This window comes from Loxodonta africana, chromosome 12 (assembly GCF_030014295.1).
Source record: "Loxodonta africana isolate mLoxAfr1 chromosome 12, mLoxAfr1.hap2, whole genome shotgun sequence".
Classification (NCBI taxonomy): domain Eukaryota; kingdom Metazoa; phylum Chordata; class Mammalia; order Proboscidea; family Elephantidae; genus Loxodonta; species Loxodonta africana.
In genome coordinates this window covers 81,188,689-81,210,842 of record NC_087353.1, presented here as the reverse complement: position 1 = coordinate 81,210,842, position 22,154 = coordinate 81,188,689, and the positions used below count along the sequence as shown (strand labels likewise).

The 22,154-nt window shown below is 44.2% G+C and overlaps 1 protein-coding gene across 1 annotated transcript in view; it reads right to left on the bottom strand.

The window, feature by feature from the left end:
* SLC5A11 (solute carrier family 5 member 11) overlaps positions 1–7,367 on the bottom strand; it is a 50,906-nt gene extending 43,539 nt beyond the window's left edge. The window contains 2 exon segments of the mRNA XM_023558857.2: positions 4,259–4,330; positions 6,615–7,367. Of these exon segments, the coding sequence (XP_023414625.2) occupies positions 4,259–4,330; positions 6,615–6,821 (279 nt within the window). The 5' untranslated portion in view covers positions 6,822–7,367.
* Between the last annotated feature and the right edge of the window lie 14,787 nt (positions 7,368–22,154).

Below are 22,154 nucleotides of genomic sequence, written 5' to 3'. Positions count from 1 at the left end.
TTCCTTATTCACTGTCCAGCTTTTGCATGCATATGAGGAAATTGAAAATACCATGGCTTGGGTCAGGTGCAACTTAGTCCTCAAAGTGACATCTTTGCTTTTTAACACTTTGAAGAGATCTGTTGCAGCAGATTTGCCTAATGCAACATGTCATTTGATTTCTTGACTGCTGCTTCCATAGGTGTTGATTATGGATCCAAGTAAAATGGAATCCTTGACAACTTCAATATTTTCTTTTTTTATCATGGTGTTCTTTATAATTCATCATCTGAACCTGCTTGAGTGGGTTTCTGTTACTTGCAGCCAAAATAATTTGGATTAAGACTCTCAACTTAGAAGAGTTTCTTGGGCTCTCTGAGGCTTAGTTTTCCACGAGGTAAAATGGTTGGTGATGGAATGATATGGTCTCTGAGATTCTTCCCAGTGCTGACATTTTGTGATTGTGATTCTAAGCAGTTCCCCATCCTCCACTGGATGGAGGTATAATGGGCTTTGTCCTCTTATTGAATCACAGCTCAGAGTGAACCAAGGTGAGAAGTGTCCCCAGAAACAAGTTAGAAGAAAAGAAGATTCCTAACGCTGCCCTCAAGACCCCTCATGACCGGGGTCCCCAGTGTTACCGTCCCACCACAGGGCTTCTCACCAAACTCCAAGTCCTCATTCATTCTGGGCTTAGGGGACTGATAGTGAAGGGAAAGCCATTGTTGGGGGTGGTACCCCACCACCTCATCCAAGACTTCTGCTTTATCCCCTAGGAGCAGCAGGAACCCTGGTCTCAAATCTTCACTTATTAGCTTGGTGTCCTTGGACAAGCCAGTTAACTGTTCTGAGCCTCAGTGTCCAGGTCTGTAAAGTGGGAATGATAATGGTACCCACCTCAAGAGGTTGTGAGAGACATGTATGAAGATGATATGGATGACCTGAACTTGTTGCCATCGAGTCAATTCTGACTCATAGCAACTCTGTAGGACAGAGTGGAACTACCCCATAGGGTTTCCAAGAAGTGGCTGGTGGATTTGAACTATTGACCTTTTGGTTAGCAACCGAGCTCTTAATCACTGCACCACCAGGGTTCCAATATGCATGAGGAAACTCTTTCTAATTAGTAAAATTTTATACCAATGTCAAGGATTATTTTCTCTTTCCCCGCGAGCATTCCCAGCCACTTCTCTCTGGCTCTGGGTGTCTCTGGCTATGTAAGCCACTGTTAAAAATCCATCAATTCCTCTCTGTTCCCACGGGACCTTGTTTTCTTCAATATCACCGTTAGATCTACTGGGGCTACATAAATTTACCACACTAGATTATAATTTTTTTTTGATGATAAAATACCTACCAGGTCTTGAGCACTTACTATATGCTAAGCTCATTCCAAATGTTATCTTAGCCTATCGTCACAACCCACCATTTTAGGAATGATGAAACCGAAGCTCAGAGATGTTAGGCTACTATCCTGAGTACATGAAAGAGCCAAGACTCAGCTGCAAGTTTGTCTGTGGTAGGCTGTTTCCTAAGACGGACACAACAAACCCTCCCATCTGCATGCTCTTTTTTCACTTATTAAATTGAGATATAATTCATATGCCATTAAACTCACACTTTAGAAGTATTTGATTCAATGGTTTTTGGTATATTCAAAAAGTTGTACAACCATCACCATCTAATCCTAGAATACTGTCATCAACCTAAAAAGAAACCCCATACCTATAAGCAGACACTCCCCCCGCCCCAGTCCCCAGCAAACACTAATCTACTTCCTGTTTCTGTGGATTTGCCTGTTCTAGACATTTTATATAAATGGAATTTTATAATATGTGGCCCTTTGTATCTGACTTCTTTCACCTAGTATATTTTCAAAACTCATCTATGTTGAGGCATTTATCAGTACTTCATTCCTTTTTAATGCCTGAATGATATTATACTGCATGGATATATCACATTTTGTTTATCCATTCATTAATTCTCTTGTGAATATACCTAAAAGTGGAATTGTTAGGTCATTGGTAACTCTGTGTTTAACTTTTTAGGAACTGCTACTTTTCCAAGGTGGTAGAAGTGAAACTCTGAGACCTCCAGGTCAACGCCTTAAGAGCCTGGTGGCTTCCATTTTTGCCCTCTTGAAAGCCAACTGCCTTATAAAGAAGCTTGGGCTAGGCCTCTGAATGATGAGAGAGCACATGAAGAGAGAAGTCCCAACCTTCCGGCCGTCCCTGTGAAAGCCCCAAACATGTGAGTGAGACCAACTTGGACTTTCCAGCCCAACCCACCCCAGCTACCAGCGAAATGCAGCTGCATGGGTGCGTCCAGAGATCATCAGAATTACCTAGCCAACCCATGGAACTGTTAAAAATACTACATTGTAGCTATTCTATGCCCAAAGTTTTGGGGTTGTTTGTCTCCTTCATCTTGGTATCCACTACTTGGGCAAGAAAAGCAAAGAATGCTCTAAAACTTCCCATTTCTTTCTGGCCTGGGGGAGGATAATCCAAGGGGTAAGAACAGAGAAATGGTCCCAGAAGAGACATGAGGAAGCAGGCACTAGTGGGAGGGCTGCTGTATTCCTGCTGAATGTTAGGAAATCAGCAACACCTCATCATAGAGGTGACTAGGTCAGCATTTCCTAAAACTCTGTCATTGATTACATCCTTTGTGGACTTTTTCAAACATATATATCACCTATACTGTTATTTGCTCAATATTTTACCTTAAAATGACTTGTTTTTAATTCAAATATGTATAACATATATATTGATAACACAATCTTAAGTGAAAAATCAAATAAATAAATAAACCTGTTGCCATCAAGTTGATTATGACCCACAGTGACCCTATAAGACAGAGTAGAACGGCCCCATAGGGTTTCCAAGGAGCAGCTGGTGGATTCAAACTGCTGACCTTTTGGTTAGCAGCTGAACTCTTAACTAGTACACCACCAGGGCTCTTCAATGCATAGAAGAGAACCATAAAAATGAAAAAGTTTATTAAGCCCTAGCTAGGTTCTCTGGACTGCCAAAATTACCAGCTCTAGGCCTGCACTCTATTCGTTAAACTAGGCAGTGATAGAAAATTGGTAAAGGCATATTAGCACCACACCAAGACTTTTTCTTTTATGTAATTAGGAGGATTGACGGAGAATAGGAAAGAGAATAATGTTCCCATTATTTAACTTGGTGCTATTTAATGCTATGTCTGTGTACAACTGAAAAATCTTTGGAACCTATTACTCATACTTTGGGAAACACTGCCTTTCTTGGGTTTACTGCAAATAGGAGCTGTCCTCCCTTTTATCAGCTCAAATATTTCCCCCTTATTTTAGAATATCATAAGTAAAACTATTATCCATGATCCCTTACCCATAAATCATGAAGTGGAGACATGTATGTGTGTGTATTTTGGGGGGATGTTCTTAGATATACTTGAAATAGTAATGGGGTTGTGCAACTTTTTTGTGTTCTTAGCATCCATTCCATCTTCTCCCAGTAATGACCTTCAGTTTTCTTTCAAGGTTTAGCACTCTCATTTCTCATTCTATATGGTTCAGTGGAGGTTCCACTGTTTAGGCATTGAGTATGTGACCCAGGCTTGAGCCAATTAACACATCAAACTACCCTGGTCACAGTGTTTGGCTCATGGTTGGGCATGGGACCCAATCAAAGATGAGATATTTGCCAGGAATACTGCCTTGGAGGAAGGTGTTCTTCACATGCTGAGCTAAAACTCGAGAGGATGAAAGGTCTGGAGCAGTGCCTACCAACCTGCTACCATGAAATGTGAGCCTGCCTGGGAATAACACCCATCCAGAAGAGAAGCTAATAGATAATAATAGATGGATCGGTGGGGGGGTGGGGGGTGGATGGGTGGGTGGGTGGGTGGGTGGGTGGATGGATGGGCTGGTGGGTGGATGGATGGATGGATGGATGGATGGATGGATGGATGGATGGATGGATGGATGGATGGTTAGGTAGGTAGATGACAGACAGACAGATGATAGGTAGAAATCTGCTGGCATCACTTCAGAATCTGCGTTCAGCCATACCTGAAACCAGCCCACCCATAGATTTTTCACTTAGGTGAACTAAGCTGATAAATTCACTTTTTGTTTAAACCAATTTAAGTTGGAGTTAAGCTTTCTCTAGTTTAGACTGTGATCTCCATGCAACATGGAACAAAAGAGTCCTGAGAGAGCGAAGGCTGGGCAGAATGTCAGTACTTGAAGATTCTTTGAGAAGTATCTTGAATTGAACCAGAAACCACTTACTGGCCACCACACCATGTCCCCTCCAGCCAAGAAGTAGCCTTTCACTGTGTCTCTTTTGGCCTTCACTGTGGACTGAAACAAAGAAGAGGGAAAATATTAGCAATTAGAGCCATTCCAAAATGGCCTGGGTGAGGAATTGCAAACTGGGAATCCAAAGGGACAGGTTTTCCCTGAAATGTGTTTTGACATACGGTTTTAAAGAAAATTTGAATTTGCCTTTACAGGAGACATAAACTCTTCAGATCAACCCAGCCCCACCACTCCCTGCTTCACATATTTATGATAACTTACTTAACCCCCTACCCCACTAGGCATTTGAGATTTAGATGCCTGGCTTGACTAAGAAAGCTTATAACGGATACCATTTATGGGGTGTTTACTATGTGCCAGATATTATGTAAACATTTTCTAACCATTGTCTCATTTCAATCCTTACCAACCCATATGAGGTAGGTATTGCTAGACCACGTGATAGATGAAAAAACTGGGGCTCAGAAGCAGTCATATCTAATGCAGTATTTCTAGCTTGTGCCAGGGCTGAGAATCCAAACCCAGGTCAGCCTGATTTTGGAGCCCATCCTCCTTGCTCGCCTATAAAACTGTCTTCTGTCATTGAAAGTGTTCAAGTAGAGACATTTGGCCACTAAGTAGCTTGTGTAAACTTGGATTTGTTGTTGAACTTCTCTGAGCCTCTCTATGCAATGTTCATGAGGGCGTTCTTAGTCTGGGTGGGAGATAGCACAAAATGGTACCTCTTCCAGCCCCTACAAATGATCTTGCTATACAAAACAGACACCCTGGCTCATTCCTGCTGAACCTTGACACGGGAAGTATAGTCTAAGAATCAAGAACTCTTTGTGCTCAAGGGGATATGAAGAGGGTCATCTAAATCCAGACGTTCCCAAACCAATGATACATCAGAGTCAACTGGTTCTCTTGTGAAAATACAGATCCCTACAAACCCTAACCTTCACCCTAACTCTAATCCTAATGCTGATCCCAAGTCTTTGTAAGTCTAAAGCCCTTATTCTTAATGATCTATTCATCTGAGTATCTCTTGCTAAGGTGGGAGAAACACAGGTCAGATCCATGGTCTTTGGGATGCCCAGCACATTTTTTTCCATTCTTGACTTAGAGGAGGGAAGCTAAAGGGTAAGAGTAGAGAAATATTCCACAGAAGAGTCAGTTCAAAGTGGACACACCCCAGTGGAGTATAGTTTTCAAGTCCTTTTACAGGTGACCTGAAAACCAGAGAGCTGCACTGTCTTTTTTCCAAAGGTACTGATCTCCTTAATATGTAAAGACCTCCTAAGAATTGATAATAAAAAGAGCAATCCCTTGAAGTCTTCTTAAAACCAAACAATAGTTTAGCTTAACTAATAAAGAACGTGTAAACCCTGGTGGCATAGTGGTTAAGTGCTACGGCTGCTAACCAAAGGGTTGGCAGTTTGAATTTACTAGGCACCCCTTGGAAACTCTTTGGGACAGTTCTACTCTGTCCTGTAGGATCGTTATGAGTCAGAATCGACTAGATGGCAATGGATTTGGTTTTGTTTTTAGTAAAGAATATCTGCCTTGATCATTGTACTCTTTTAAGATCTATCTTTAAAAAACAATAAAATAAAATATAAACCATTGCTGTTGAGTCTATTCCAACTCATAGTAACCCTATAGAAGAGAGTAGAACTGTCTCATAGGAGTGGCTGAGTTGATTCAAACCGCCTACCTTTTGGTTAGCAGTTGAGTTCTTAACCACTGTGCCACCAGGGCTCCTATATGAGATCACATCTAAAACAGCAACTTGAAAGATTAGATAGGAAACTCAGTGGGCAGTGAGTTTATGTTAATGGGGGAGGAACAACTTGGAAAAGGAGAGTGAGAACTCTTCACCGAATGTCATTTTAAGTTGTTTTTATTTTTGAACCATGTGACTGTATTACTTTTAAAAACAATCTTTAAACTAAAAAAAAAAAAAAAAAAAAAAAGAGCATGGGCTTCAAAGTAAATGAGATGTAGATTCTAGCCCCAAGTCTCCTAACTTACTAACAGGATAAGAAATTTAAATTCTTTAAACCTCAGTTTCCTTTTCTGTAAAATGGGTATAGTAATATTTTTTGGGGCATGTGCAAATTGCATGAGCTAATGTAAGTAAAAGTGCTTAACTTAGCACAGTGCCTGCTACAGAGAATCAACAATCAATGTGTTTTTTAAACAGCACCATTCTGAATACTCCTTGACTTGAGCAGTTTCTTCCTTGCTCTCTCAGTTAGAATCTTATCTCCAAAATAATAGGGTTGGCTCAGGGCCTCTGGCCTGATCTTTCCTTGTCTCCCCACCCCTCACCGGCCTGGCTTACCCACAGTCCAACAGCGAGGACAAAGAGCAAGTATAGAACCAGCACTGCAATGTCACCTGGCTCCAGGTTCCTCTGGGGAAATGCCTCAAGGGGATCCGACTGCGGGGGTTCAGGGCTGCTGGTGCTGCTCTCCATGGTCCTGAACAAAATCTTCAAACCTGCAGAAGTGTAATTGCGTGTCAGATGCCAGAATTTGGCTTCACTCATTCTACCCACGAACAGCTGCCTCCATGGGGCATCCAAGCAACAGGTTACACATGGAGGGATGTGTGAGGGAGACCGAGTGAGTCTCCTTCAGGAAGGCAGATTCACCCATCCATCCATCCTTCCATCCATCCATCCGTCCGTCTGTCCATCGATCCGTCCATCCACCCATCCATCTACTCATTCACTCAGTAAATATTTACAATGAAGTCGCATCAAATACAGAGCTAATTTTCACCAATTCAACCACTCACTTGGCAAAATATAAAAACATAAACAATTTAAATAGCACAGATGGTTTCACCATCCTCATCCACTTAGTAAGCACAAACCCAGGAACGAGAGGAAATGAGACAATTCCCACTTCTGAGGAACCTCACAGCTGGGTAAGGATTGAGCCAAGGGTTTTATCTGAGGTTCAGCCAAAGACACTGTAATTTTGTTCCAATGCTGGGCTATGCCCATAAAATTACATCTGTCATAAACACCAGTATAGTACCTACTACATGCCAGGCACCATTCTAAGTGTCTACAAACCTACAGAATGGACACTATTACTACCATCCCTATTTTACAGATGGAGAAACTGGAGCACAGAGAAGCAACTTGTCCAAGGTAATAAAAAAAATATATACTACCTGGTAATTCTTTGTTATAGGAGCCCTGGTGGCACAACGGTTAAGTACTTGGCTGCTATCTGAAAGGTTGGTGATTCTAACCCACAAAGCAGCTCTGAGCGAGAAAGATGTAGTGATCGTCTTCTGTAAAGACTATCTTAGAAAAACTTATGGAGCAGTTTTACTCTGTTGCATGGAGTCGCTATGAGTTGGAATTGACTTGATGGCACACAACAGCAATTATTTGTTATAGGTGGCTGCCCTGTGCATTGCACCATCACTGCCCTCTACCCAAAAGATATCAGTAGCACCCACTCCCCAGTTCAAAAAAATGTTCCCAGGGGCAAAAAAACCTCCTTCCCCCCACACACCCACATATTGAGAAGCACTGCTTTAGAGGCATAAAAGAGAATGCTCACTTGGAGAAGATGCCTCCAGGGGGCGCTCAATGATCTGTAAGTTCCCTTTGCCTGGCCAAGTGTAGCTTTGAACTCTCTCTAGGGCTGGGCCTCACTCTTGTTCATGTTGACGGGAAGCTCACAGCTTCTTGGACCTGGGACATGGAGGCCCTCTCCAAGGAAGAAAAGGCCCAAGTAACCATTGATCCGTTGCATGTATGGAGAGAAAAGAAGAAAGGGAGGGAGAAAAAAGAAGGCAGAGGGAAGACACGCAGAGTCGCCAGTATTGGGCAATCCCAGCTCAGACACTTACCAACTATAATGCAAAAGAAGTAGCAGAAGCCAGAATTCCAACCCAGACCACCCATCACCTCTCTGAGCCTCAGTTAGATCTAGGTTTTATTGTCATCGGTAAAATGGGATGATAGTAATAATACCTGCTCAAGACTAACCTAACTGAGCCAGAGACCTGCAAAATCTTAGTGCAAGAAAGGGGGAAGGGGGGCTGGAGTTGGAGGCCCCTTCTGGGGTGAGAGTGGCGTTTCCTAACGGAGAGTTAAACCAAGAAATGCAGATTCTGGAAGTTTGGGGAGGAGGGGGGTTAGACTGTCCTTAAGGGTTGTCTCAAGGGTGAAGCCCCTAGTAGGTGTCCACTGCTCTTATCCCACTTCACAGGTGAGGAAGTTGAGGCCCAGAGAAGTTTAGGATCAGGTCTAAAGTCACACAGCTGAGGTTGTGGTAAAGCCAGGAATCAAATCCAAGTCTGTCTGATTTCAGAGCCTGCCCCTTGCAAAACAGGGGACTTAGGGGAAGATGAAGATTAAGGGCATAGGAAACAGCTTAAGGTGGAGTTCGATGATGAATTGGGGAGGGAGGGAGGTTGTTCTAGAATTCAGTAGATCTAAAAGGGAGGAGGGGTCCTGGTGGTGGAGTGCTTAAGAGCTACGGCTGCTAAGCAAAAAGTCTACAGTTCGGATCCACCAGCTGCTCCTTGGAAACCATGTGGGGCAGTTCTACTCTGTCCTATAGGGTCACTATGAGTCGGAACTGACTCAACAGCAATGGGTTTGTTTTTGTTTTTTTTTTTTAAGAGAGGAAGGAGAGGAGACAGGGCAGTGGGCTGCCTGGTAAGCCTGCCCTCCCCTCGTCCCTGGCCCTCTCCTCGGCTTCCACACCTCTGCCTGCCAGGCACGGAGAGGCGGGAGCTGCTCGGCACAGAACAGATAAACAAGTCATTCATCAATGCTCTCAGGCTTTCAGGCCAAGCAGCCGGGGAGGCTGGTACCGACTCCAAGCTCTTCCTGAGTTCCAGGGAGGTGGGGGCCCTGGCCAGGAGGGACCTGGCCCTGTGTTCACGGTGGAAATAAGAGCATCAAGCAGAGAAGTGGTGGAACCTGAGTGCTGCGGCCCCAAGTGCCACCAGTTCACAGCATGAGCTTGCCTGAGAACCGGCCCCACCCCCAGGCCTCAATGTGCCCCTTCTTCAACGAATATGCACTACATGCATAACAATAAAAAAAATAATAATCATCTCTAAAATTCAGCGAGTACTACTTCTAATTAAGTGCCTGGCACAGAGCTCACTTACATTTTTCATTTTATTTAATCCTCATGTCAGCCCTGTGGTGCAAGCACTATTACACCTCAATTTACAGGGGGAAACGGAGGCACAAAGAGATCAAAGACATCTGGGTTCAGGTCCTGGCTCTGCCGTTTACTTCTAGGTAAGTGTCAGAGGTGAGATTTGAACCCAGGTCCTAAACCCAAGCTTGTTGCATTATCTGGTGCTAACTAGTCTGTCTTCCTTTCCTCTCTTCCCCCTGCCTTTCTATTCTTCTTTCTCACCTCCCTTCCTTTCCTCCTTCCTTCCCTCTTTCTCCGTTTCTTTTCCACAAACATTTATTAGGCACCAACTGTGTCCTAGGCTCTGTGCTAGGCACTGGGGACTTAGTGGAACAAAGATTTCTCGGGTACCAGCTGTGTGCCAGGCTCTGTGCTAGGCATTGGAGATTCAGAGGAACAAAGATTTCTCGGGTACCAGCTGTGTGCCAGGCTCTGTGCTAGGCATTGGAGATTCAGTGGAACAAACATTTATTGGGCACCAGCTGTGTGTCAGGCTCTGTGCCCTGGTCTCCATCCTCACAGGGTTTTCATCCCAGCACCTTGCAAAAGCTGTATGTGCCCAGAACTATCAGTGAAATGATCCCAAGGACCCTTGCCCTGTGATTCTTTGTTTCCAGCCTGCCTGGGGCGGGGTGGGGGGGAGGGCAGGGGGGAGGATGTCAAGCTGGGGGTGGGCTACTGCTTCATGTCTTGTGGGAGGAGAGGGCAAAGAGTTGGCTCAGTTAACAGTAGACTGTGCATAGCGGGTGTCATAACAAAGGCTTTGTTCTCAGGCAGAACAGCCTGCCCTTGAGGTCCTTATTGGCAAAAGAACAACAGGAAGCCTAGCCAAGGAGGGATTGCTTCTCTCCCTCTTCCTTTTGGCCATTTGCATAATTTGCTAAGGTAGCTATCAAAACTTTCCATGCCTCAGTTCCAGGAAAAGATTGTGAAATGTGCCAGCACATGGCTCCGGCCACCAATGGGGTGGGTGCTCCTGTTGTATTACCTGCATTTTCCTAGTCTGGCTGCTGTGTGCTCTCCCACTGGTGTGGGCTACATTATTCTCTATAACTTGTGTATGTTCAAGACATTTCATAATGAAAGAAGAAGATCAGAAACAAATAGAACAAGATTAACAGCACGCAACCACCTGTGTATATTAAAAACAAGGAACGCTGGTGGTGCAAACAGTTAAGCACTCAGCTACTAACCAAAATGTTGGTGGTTCGAACTTACCCAGCAGCTCCTCAGGAGAAAGACCTGGCAATCTCCTTCTGTAAAGATTATAGCCAAGAAAACTTTATGGGGGCAGTTCTACTTTGTCACGTGGAGTCACTATGAGTCAAAATTGACTCGACAGCAACTAACAACAATAACATATTAAAAACACTCAAAGGTACAAAATAATAGTACTAAGTATTTTTGCAAGAAGGCAGGCATATTTATGGACAAATATCAAACATGTTAGAGAGGGAACCAGGAGTGGCAGGGATTGGCATGAGGAGACAGAGAAAGAGAGAAAAGTATGGTGGTTCTGCACTTGACCAAAGATAAGGACATGTTGTTGTTGTTAGGTGCAAGTCAATTCCGACTCAAAGTGGCCATATGCACAACAGAACAAAACACTGCCGGGTCCTGCACCATCCTCACAATCATTGTTATGTTTGAGCCCATTGTTGCAGCCATTGTGTCAATCCATCTCGTTGAGGGTCTTTGTTTTTTTGCTGACCCTCTACTTTACCAAGCATGGTGTCCTTCTCCAGGGACTGATCCCTCCTAATAACATGTCCAAAGTACGTGAGATGAAGTCTCCCCATCCTTGCTTCTAAGGAGCATTCTGGCTGTACTTCCTCCAAGACAGATTTGTTGGCTCTCCTGGCAGTCCATGGTATATTCAATATTCTTTGCTAACACCATGATTCAAAGGCGTCAGTTCTTCTTCAGTCTTCCTTATTCATCGTCCAGCTTTCACATGTGTATGAGATGATTGCAAATACCATGGCTTGGGTCAGGTGCACCTTAGTCCTCAAAGATGAAGACGTGCTACCACCTCATTGCAAAGTTTTATTATGGGCTAAAGCTGTCCAGAAAACAGCTGTGTTATTGTGAAGTGTAATGACTTTCCTTCCAGAAAACAGCTGTGTTATTGTGAAGTGTAATGACTTTAGAGCTGCACTGCCCTGGTTCAAATCCCAGCTCGATCTCTTACTAGTTCTGACCTCTCTGAGCCTCAGTTTTCGATCTATAAAATGGGAATAATAATCATAAGTATGTCACAGGTTTGTTGAAAGCAGTAGACAAGTTCATTACATAATGTGACCAGGCACAGAGCACTTGGTCTGTAATCATCCTTTTTAAAACAATTAAAAAAAAAAAGCACGGACTTTGTGGTCAGGCAGTTTAGTCTAGTGTGACATTTAATGTGTACAATTCTCTTCACTAGTGCCTGTCTCCATGAAGGCAGGGACAGCATTTATCTTACTCACATTGTGTCTCTGGCATTTGGCCCAAAGCCGGCAATCAGTAAGCACTTGTATAACAAACATATGCAGGAATTTCAGAACCTTTCCTATATGCCTTTGCACATTTTGACCCCACAAATGCAGGGGTGCAGCATTCCTCAAAGTCCAGGCCCCAGGACACCCTTCCCCAGAAATATTGCACAGAACACCATCTGAGAACCCCTGGTATTGTGGATAAACACGTGGGCGTGGGAGCTGGACTACCTGAGTTGGAGTCCCAGCTTTGCCACTTGCTCTCTGTGTGACCTCGGGCAAGTTGATTACTGTCTCTGTGTCTCTGGCTATCACTTCGGGATGGCTGAGCCTACTGGGTTATTGCGTGAGTTAGACCAGATCCTGTTTGTGACGCTCTTGGCACACGGCCACCATGTACCGGGAGAACTAACATTTGCCTTGTTAGTAGCGGCCGCAGCATAACACAGTCCTCCAGCTATTGCTGTTACCATTGCTATTTCCACCTGCATTATCTTACTTGGTCCTTGTGAGCACTCCATACCTGTGGGCTGGGCTGGGATTCACAGCCCCATTTGCCAGATAAGGAACCTAAGGCTCAGGGAGGTAAAGTGACTGACTGTCCCAGTGTCCCTGAGCTTGGTCAGTGGAAGACCAAGGACCCACGCCTGGTGCTACTGGCTTCCAGCTTCATGACACAATGTCTATCCCCCCAAACATGTCCTTTGCTAGGGATGTGACAGCCTTCTCCACAGAGAGGAGTGGTGGCCCTATGCTTCATAGCTGGAGGTCTCTCTGCCAGCCTGTCTCGCAGCTTGGAGAGGGATGTCAGTTCTGGGAGGGGCTGTGTCTTACCTTACTCTGGATGCGGGGCTCACCTGCCCCTGTCGGTGGCTTCTGAGACAGAAGGAGGCTGAGATGGCTGAGAGAAGAGAGGCACCTGGGCTCCTCTCTCGTCCGAGAGCTCGAGAAGACAGTGCTGACCCTCCTTCCTGTGTCGCCTGCGGCTGACAGAGCCTTCACACAGGTCAAACTCCAAACTCCAGCCTCAGCTGCAGCAGGGGTTAAAGGAAGCATGAATGATTCCCGAGGGCCAGCCTGGAACCCTTGAACTCTGGGCAGGCTCCTGCCCCTGGCTCCTGCCCAGGGTCCTTCAGGGAAGGCAGCAGGCCCTGGGCTCTGCCCACACTGCCTCCGGCAGGGCCCTCACCTGGTGGGGCCCCATGGTAGGGAAGACTGGGGAGAGGCTGGAGCCCTGGCACCGTCCTGCTTCACTCACCCACTCTGCCACTGTCCTGCCTCCACGCTGGGGACGGGCAGGCTTGGGAAGAGCTGGAGGAAGGCGGGGGGGATGCTGGCGGGGGAGGCAGGGGATAAAGGGGAAGTCCCAGGAGGGCACTTAGAACAACAGCCTCGCCACTGCAGCGGCACAGTAACTACCACTGCTGGGTCGGCCCCTTTTCCGTGCACTTCAGACCGAGACAGGGTACAGATGGGGGATCCACAGCCCAGAGAAATTGTCAGGAGAGACCAAGCCATGTGTGGTCAGGGACCACATCTGGTCCCACCGGGAAAAACAGTGGGTACAGTGGAAGGCTTTTGTGAGACACTCTGAACATTAAAAAAAAAAAAATTTTTTTAATAGTTACTAGCGTTTGAAAAGCAAGAGACCTTAAACAAAATTCTATATTTCCCACTTTTCTAGAACAGTCAGAAGATCTGGCTACACCCAGCCCACATTACCATGGGAGAGCCATTGGCTGGAGCTGAGTCCAGCTGACGCAGACAGAGCCTTCCAGCCCACTCCCTTCTCTACTGTGCCTGCCCAGGCCCTGGGAGTCCTGAGTTTGGCAGCCCCTGGGTGGCACAAACAGTTAAGCACTTGGCTACTAACCGAAAAGTTGGCAGTTGGAAACCACCTAGAGGTGCCTTGGAAGAAATGCCTGGGTATCTACTTCCAAAGGTCACAGTCATTGAAAACTCTGTGGAGCAGTTCTACTCTGCAAAAACCAGGTCACCCTGCACAAAAGGGGTCCATGAGGTGGAGGGAACTTGATGGCAACTGGCTTGGTTTTTGGTTTCTGTCTTCCTGGCACAGAGTGGTTCAGAAACAAGAGCGACGATGAATATTTTTACAATGCTTAGTATAGGTGTTTACTCACTAGGTTCTATTCCAAAGTTTATTAGTGATTATCAGGGCCAAGAGGGAGGGGGTAAGGGAAAAACGTTGTTTAGACAGCACTGAGTTTCTGTTTGTGGTGATGGAAAACCTGACAAAGGACACTGGCGATGGTTGTACAATGTCATCAATGTAATTACAAAAAAAACCCAAACCCATTGTCGTCAAGTCGAGTCTAATTCATAGCACGCCATAGGATAGAGTAGAACTGCCACATAGGGTTTCCAAGGAGTGGCTGGCGGATTTGAACGCTCACCTTTTGGTTAGCAGCCTGAACTCTTAACCACTGCGCCACCAGGTGCCACTGAATTGTATATGTAAAAAATGTTGAATTGGCAAATGTTGTGTTATACATACTTTTTACAACCACAATAATAACAATAATAAAAGATAGGTGCTATTATTGGGTCCCCCCCCAAAAAAATTTTTTTTTTCACTGATGAGGAGACAGAGGTAGTGACATGCCCAAGGTTACCCAGCTAGTAAGCGGCAGAGCCAGGATTTGAACCCTGGCCATTTAGTTCCAGAGCCCGGCCTCTTAACAGAAGCAGTGGGCAAGGTTTAGAGATGCACCAGGATTGGTCTGGACAGAGGGTGGCCTGGATGACCAAAGACCTGGCGGTTGGACTGACTTTGCATCATGGGGCCCTACAGGACAGAAGCCTGCCCAAGGGACAGATGTACAGAAGCAACAACTGGGACTGGAGAAGGGGACAGAGACAGAGGGCCAGGGAATGGACGGCCTCAGACATTGATTGTAGCCAGAGGCCATAACAACAGCAAAGGCAGTGGGGTACCACAGGAGGTACATTGTTTCATCCAACTGGGATCCAGTCCTGACTTTTGGGGGCACATCTGGGGGCCTTGGGTATGCTCCAGGGCCACGCTGCCTATAAAGGAGGCATGTAAATGAGTGAAGAGGGCCAGGTGGGGCTGTGGCCAACTGGAGAGCACATGTACCCAGTGAAGAGGCCAATCATAACTTCTGATTGTTCTACAAAAGTAGGAAGTCCAGAATTTTGTATAAAGCCTTGTAACTATTAATCTGTGAGGGCTGGATGTGGCTCACTGCCTACTGGCTCGTCATCTCTGACACCTTCTCTGATTGTCAGGCTTTTTGGGTTTTACCCTCCTGTTACGGATTGAGTAGTGTCCCCCAAAGATATGTGTCAACTTGACTAGGCCATGATTCCCAGTATTGTGTAGTTGTTCTCCATTTTGTGATCCTGATGTAATTTTCCTATGTTTTGTAAATCCTAATCTCTGCCTGTGGTTAATGAGGCAAGATTCGTTTATGTTAAGGAGGATTAGGGTGGGATGCAACACGCTTACTCAGGTCACAGCCCTGATATGACATAAGGGGAGTTTCCCTGGAGTGTGCCCTGCATCACCTTTTATCTTACAAGAGATAAAAGGAGAGAGAAGTGAGTAGAGAGATAGGAACCTCATGCCACCCAGAAAGAAGTGCCGGGAGCAGAGCGCATCCTTTGGACCTGGGGTCTCTGTGCTGAGAAGTTCCTAGACCAGTGAAAGATTGATGACAAGGATCTTCCCCCCAGAGTCGACAGAGAAAGGCTTCCCCTAGAGCTGGTGCCCTGAATTTGGACTACTAGCCTCCTAAACTGTGAGAGAATAAAATTGTCTTTGCCAAAGCTATCCACTTGTGGTATTTCTGTTGCAGCAACACCAGAGATCTAAGACACCGCCCTTGGTGCTGTAAAGAATAGGAGAGCACGATGACACAATCACTTTGGAGGACTATTTGGAAGTTTCTTACAAAGTTAACCTATGAGCCAGCAATTCCTCTCCTAGGTAATTATCAAGCAAAATGAAAAAAAGACTTGTACACAAATGTTCATTGAAACCTTATTGAAAATAGTGGAAAAAACCCAAATGTCCGTCAACAGGTGAATGGATAAACAGACAGTGGTGCTTTCATACACCATGGAATTCTACTGAGCAATAAAAAGGTGATAAATACCTGATACTCGCAATGCCTTGGCTGAATCTCAGAAATGCCATGCTAAGCAAAAAAAGCCCGATGTGAGAGTACATACTTTATGATTCCATTTGTATGAAGTTCAAGAACACTAAAAGTGTCAGAGAGTGGTAATCTAAAGTAGGAGATAGGAACTGACTGGGAAGGGGCCCAAGGGCATTTTCAGGTGATGGAAATTTCCATATCTTGACTTAGGCGGTAAATCATATGGGTGTATACAATTGTTCCACCGCCTGTCAGTCAGTTTGTCATACTGTGGTGGCCCTGTCAGTTTGTCATACTGTGGTGGCTTGCATGTTGCTGTGATGCAGGAAGCTATGGCATTGGTATTTCAAATACCAGCAAGATCGCCCATGATGGACAGGTTTCAGTGGAGCTTCCAGACTAAGGCAGACTAGGAAGAAGGAGCTGATGATCTACTTCTGAAAATTAGCCACTGAAAACCTTATGGATCACAAGAGAATATTCTTTGATATAGTGCTGGAAGACCAGCCCCCTAGGTTGGAAGGCACTCAAAAAATACACAGTGGCCGCAGCAATGGACTCGAGCATACCAACCAATTATGAAGATGGTGCAGGACATGGCAACGTTTTGTTTTGTTGTACATGGGAACCGACTCCACAACAGCTAAGGATAACAAAATACAGTTGTTAAAACCCGTTGAATGGAATGCTTGAGATTTGTGCATTTTTGTATGTAACCCACACCTAAGAATAATAGGTGAGAAGGTGTGAACAATGAGTTAGTTCAGCAAATACAGTTACTGTGACTCCATTGGTGATGACTGTTGTCCTTGCCCAGCTGGCACCTCCTAGGGTTTCGTTTCAGCCCATTGTCACCACATGAAAATGTGAGTCCCATGTCACCAAAGCACCTGATTTTTCATGAGAAACCCCAAAGTCTGGTTTCTCTGTGAGCTCTCCTGATTTACATGCATTGGCAAATCATTCAAAATTGACAGAAACTTTAAAAACATCATGTAAAGGTATGCGTGTGGCTGTCAGTAACTCTAACTCCAGCTGGCACTCTCCCTTGTCTGGACCGCCAGGCTGAACCCTACTCCAGGTAGTGATTTTCTTTGTGAATTTTCCACAGCCTTTTAAAAACACACCTCACCCACCCACACACATACCCCCAAATATTGCTATTTATTGTAACAACTGAAAGAACAAACCCTGAATGCTGAACTAGATCAGCTTTTCTACCCAGCAGGCAGGTGTGAGAGAGAGAGCCTCCACTTTGGGGTAAGACAGATACATTTTTGACTTAGTAGTGGTGGGACCTTGGGAAAGGCTTTCTGAGCATTTAATTTCCTCCTGCGTGAAAGAATATCTGTAGGGTATTGAAAAGAACCAACCAGTTGCCTTCAAGTCGATTTCAACTCATGATGGCCCCATGTGTGTCAGAGTAGAACTGTGTTCCATAGACTTTTCAGTGGCTAATTTTTCAGAAGTAGATGGCCAGGCCTTTCTTCTGAGGTGTCTCTGGGTGGATCCACATTGCCAACCTTTTGGTGAGCAGCCAAGCTCATTAACAATTTACACTGCCCAGGGACTCCCTGTAGGTATTGGTGAGGATTAAATAAGTTGCTGCAGGTGAAGCACCTGGCATGAAGTGGGTACTCAGTAAACATGGTGCCCTCCTCCCTCCCCCTTCAAACACAACCCCCAAGTTAACTGTGAGCTGTCTGCCTGGCATTTAGTTACCTCTGAGGATTTTAAGCCTATTCTTTCTCTTTGTGATGGCTTCAAAGAGGAAAACTACATTTTTCCTCCTCTTTTCTTGGTTTTGTTTATTCCCAGCTCACTCAGAGTAGGCGTCTCACAAACCTGGGTGGCCTTTCGTCTGCAGCAGCTCCAGTATGGTGTAGGGCTTAAGAACCCAGAGATGGGAGTTAGACAGACCCGGAGCCCTGTTCTGGCTTTGCGGCTCCTAGCCTTGTGTCTTTGTATATATGACTTGGAGCTCCGAGGCTCGGTTTTCTCACCTGCTAAAGGGGATGCCAATAATAATAGTACCTACCTATTTTATCATGAAGATCCAAAGAGATAATACATTCAAGTTCTTCATGATGCTAAGATGTCCTTTTTTCTCCCCCTCTCATTCTCTCACAAGTGTACAATGAAGTTTTCCAGAGGCTACGGGACATGTGATATCTCAACAGACTGAATGCAGAGAAGATGTGAGAACCCAGCTGTCTTCTATTAAGCCAGACATCAAAGAGATTTGTAAATGTCTACAGCAGTGCCACGCTTCTCACTAAACCTTTTGGTATTATTATTTTTCGTTAGAAAAAAACCATGTTATTTATGTTAACATCTATGGACTTATTATGGTTATTTTAACACAAATTAGTAAATAAAGATTTTTAAAGTTTTTCTTAATTTAAATTTCTAATATGGTAAATATCTATAATGATAACCCACATAAACAAAAGATTTTTTGGGGACCTTGAGTGTAAAGGGGTCCCAATACCAAAAAGTTTGAGAACCATTGCTGTTATAGATTGAATTGTGTCCCCCCAAAATATGTGTCGACTTGGTTAGGCCATGATTCCCAATATGGCACGGTTGTCCACCATTTTGTGATCTGATACGATTATTCTATATGTTGTACATCCTAACTTCTATGATATTAACGAGGCAGGATCAAAGGCAGCTGTGTTAATGAGGCAGCACTCAACCTATAGGATTTGGTTGTATTTTGAGTCAGTCTCTTTTGAGATATAAAAGAGAGAATTGAGCAGGGGAGAGGGACTTCATTACCACCAAGCAAGAAGAGCCAAGAGCAAGCATATCCTTTGGACCCAGGGCCCCTGTGGTAAGAAGCTCCTAAACCAGGAGAAGGCTGATGACAAGGACTTTCCCCCAGAGCCAACAGAGAGGAAGCTTTCCCTGGGAGCTGGCACTCTGAATTTGGACTTCTAGCCTCCTAGACTGTGAGAGAATAAGTTCTTCTTTGTTAAACCATCCATTTGTGGTATTTCTGTTATAGGAGCACTAGACAACTAAGATAACTCCTCTAAGGCCAACTTGGTAGGAGCCTGTGCATCTGGGGAAACTCTTTTAAGTGTTCTATCTAAACCTATAGCCATGTAAGGTGTGTTGAAAGGTATGTTCTGATGAAACTGAACTGTCTCTGGAGAGCCCATCTATAGCAAGAGGGGCTGTGTGGGAAAACTATTTTGTATCTCAATAAACCTTGTCCGTTAGTACATAGCGGATTGTTAATGAATCAGCAAGGACTGTATTTAAGTTAATCACTAAACGGTTTAACAGCAGGCCACCTATGGCAGAAAGGTCAAAGTTTGGGTTGTGACTTTAAGTTACTTGGAGATTATTCGAGTGGAATGGAATCCCCTAGAAGCCGGCTTGACCAAAACTTCCTCCCACACAAATCTGGGTGACAGCAGGTGGTTTTACTGACAATCCTCTGGTCACTGGAATCAATGACCAAGTGAATTACATCTTGAGGCCAGTTGTATTGCATGGATGAAGGTATCTGGGCTCTATCTTCAAAGTTTGGTTAAATCCTGAATCTACAATAAGGTAAGAAAAAAAAAAAGGGCATGCAAATTGGAAAGCAAGAAGTAAAATGATCCCTGTTTGCAGATGATATAATGCTATATGCAGATAAGCCCAAAGATCCCACAAGAAAACTACTGGAACTAATAGAAAGATTCAGCAGAGTAGCAGTATAAAAGATCAACGTACAAAAATCAGTTGGTGTCCTATATGCCAACCAAAAGAACTTTGGAAAGGAAATCAGGAAAACACTATTTATAATAGCCCCTAAAAAGATAAAATACTTAGGAATTAATCTAACCAGGGATGTAAAAGGCCTATACAAAGGAAACTATAAAGCATTACTGCAAGAAACTAAAAGACACCTAGATAAATAGAAAAACATACCATGCTCATGGATAGGAAGACTCATTGTTGTGAAAATATTGATTCTACCCAAAGCAATCTCCAGATATAATGCAATTCCAATCCAAATGCCAATGGCATTCTTTAATGAGATGGAAAAACTAATCACCAACTTTATATGGAAAGAAAAGAGGCCCTGGATAAGCAAAGCATTATTGAAGAGAAAGAACAAAGTAGGAGGCCTCACACTACCTGACCTCAGAACCTACTATACAGCCATGGTAGTCAAAACAGGCTGGCACTGGTACAAAAATAGACACATAGACCAATGGAACAGAATCAAGAATTCAGACGTAAATCTATCCATTTATGGTCAGCTGATCTTTGACAAAGGACCAAAGTCCATTAAATGGGAAAAATATTTTAACAAATGGTGCCTGCAAAACTGGATGTTCATCTGTAAAAAAATGAAACAGGACCCAAATATGGACCAAAGAGTTAAATATAAAACACAAAACAATAAAGATCATGAAAGGAAAAATAGGGGCAATGCTAGGGGCCCTAATACGTGGCATAAATACAATACAAACCATAGCTAACAATGCATAAACACCAGGAGATAAACTAGATAACCGGGAGCTCGTGAAAATTAAACACCTATGCTCATCAAAAGACTTCACCAAAAGAATGAAAAGAGAACCTACCGACTGGGAAAAAAATTTTGGTTATGACATATCTGACAAAGATCTAATCTCTGAAATCTATAGAATACTTCAATACCCCAATAACAAAAAGACAAACAATACAATTAAAAAAATTGGCAAAGGACCTGAACAGACAATTCACCAAAGAAGATACTCTGACGGGTAATGGACACATGAGAAAATGCTCATGACCATTAGCCATTAGAGAAATTCATATCAAAACCACAATGAGGTATCATCATACCCCTACATTACCGGCACTCATCAAAAAAAAAAAAAAAAAAAAAGACACTGGAGAGGTTATGGGGAGATTGGAACTCTCACGTACTGCTGGTGGGAATATAAAATGGTACAACCACTATGGAAAACGATATGGTGCCTCCTTAAAAAGCTAGAAATAGAAATACCATATGACCCAGTCATCCCACTCCTAGGGATACATCCTAGAGAAATAAGAGCTGTCACATGAATAGACATTTGTACATCCATGTTCATTGCAGCCTTACAATAGCAAAAAGAGGGAAACAACCTAAGTGCCCATCAGCAGATGAATGAATAAAGCAATTATGGTACACACACACAGTGGAATAGGACATGAAGATAAAGAACAATGAAGAATCCTTGAAGTATCTCACAACATGAAAGATGAATGTGGAGAGCATTATGCTGAGTGAAACCAGTAAATCACGAAAGGACAAATATTGGATGAATCCACTATTACAAAAACTCAAGAAAAGGTTTAAACACAAGGAAAAAAGAAAAAACTTTGGATGGTTAATAGGAAGGGGAGGGTTGGGGAGGGGAAATCACTAACCCAATAGGAGACAAGTTTTAGCTTGGTGAAGGGAAAGACAACACACAATACGGGGAAGTCAGCACAACTTGATGAAGGCAAAGTCATAGAAGCTTCCTAGACATATTCGAATACCTTGAGGGACTGAGCTTCTGGGGCTGAGGGCTGGGGACCATGGTGTTGGGGGACATTATGTTAATTGGCATAACATGGTTCATAAAGAAAATGTTCTACACCCTACTTCGGTGAGTAGCATCTGGGGTCTTAAAAGCTTGCAAGCAGCCACATAAGATACATCTATTAGTCCCATCCCCTCTGGAGCAAAGGAGAATGAAGAAAATGAAAGACATAAGGAAAATACTAGTCCAAAGGGCTAATGAACCACATGACCCACAACCTCCACCAGCCCGAGCTCAGAAGAACCAGATGGTGCCCGGCTACCACTGACCGCTCTGACAGGGATCACGGTAGAGGGTGCTGGACAGAGTGGGAGGAAAATGCAGAACAAAATTCATATTCACAAAAAAGGACCAGACTTACTGGTCTGACAGAGACTGGAGGAACCCCTGAGACTATGTCCCCCAGAAACTCCACTAACTCAGAACTGACACCACTCCTGAAGTCCACCTTTCATCCAAAGATTAAACAGGCCTGTAAAACAAACAGTAACACACATGAGAAACACGCTTCTTAGTTC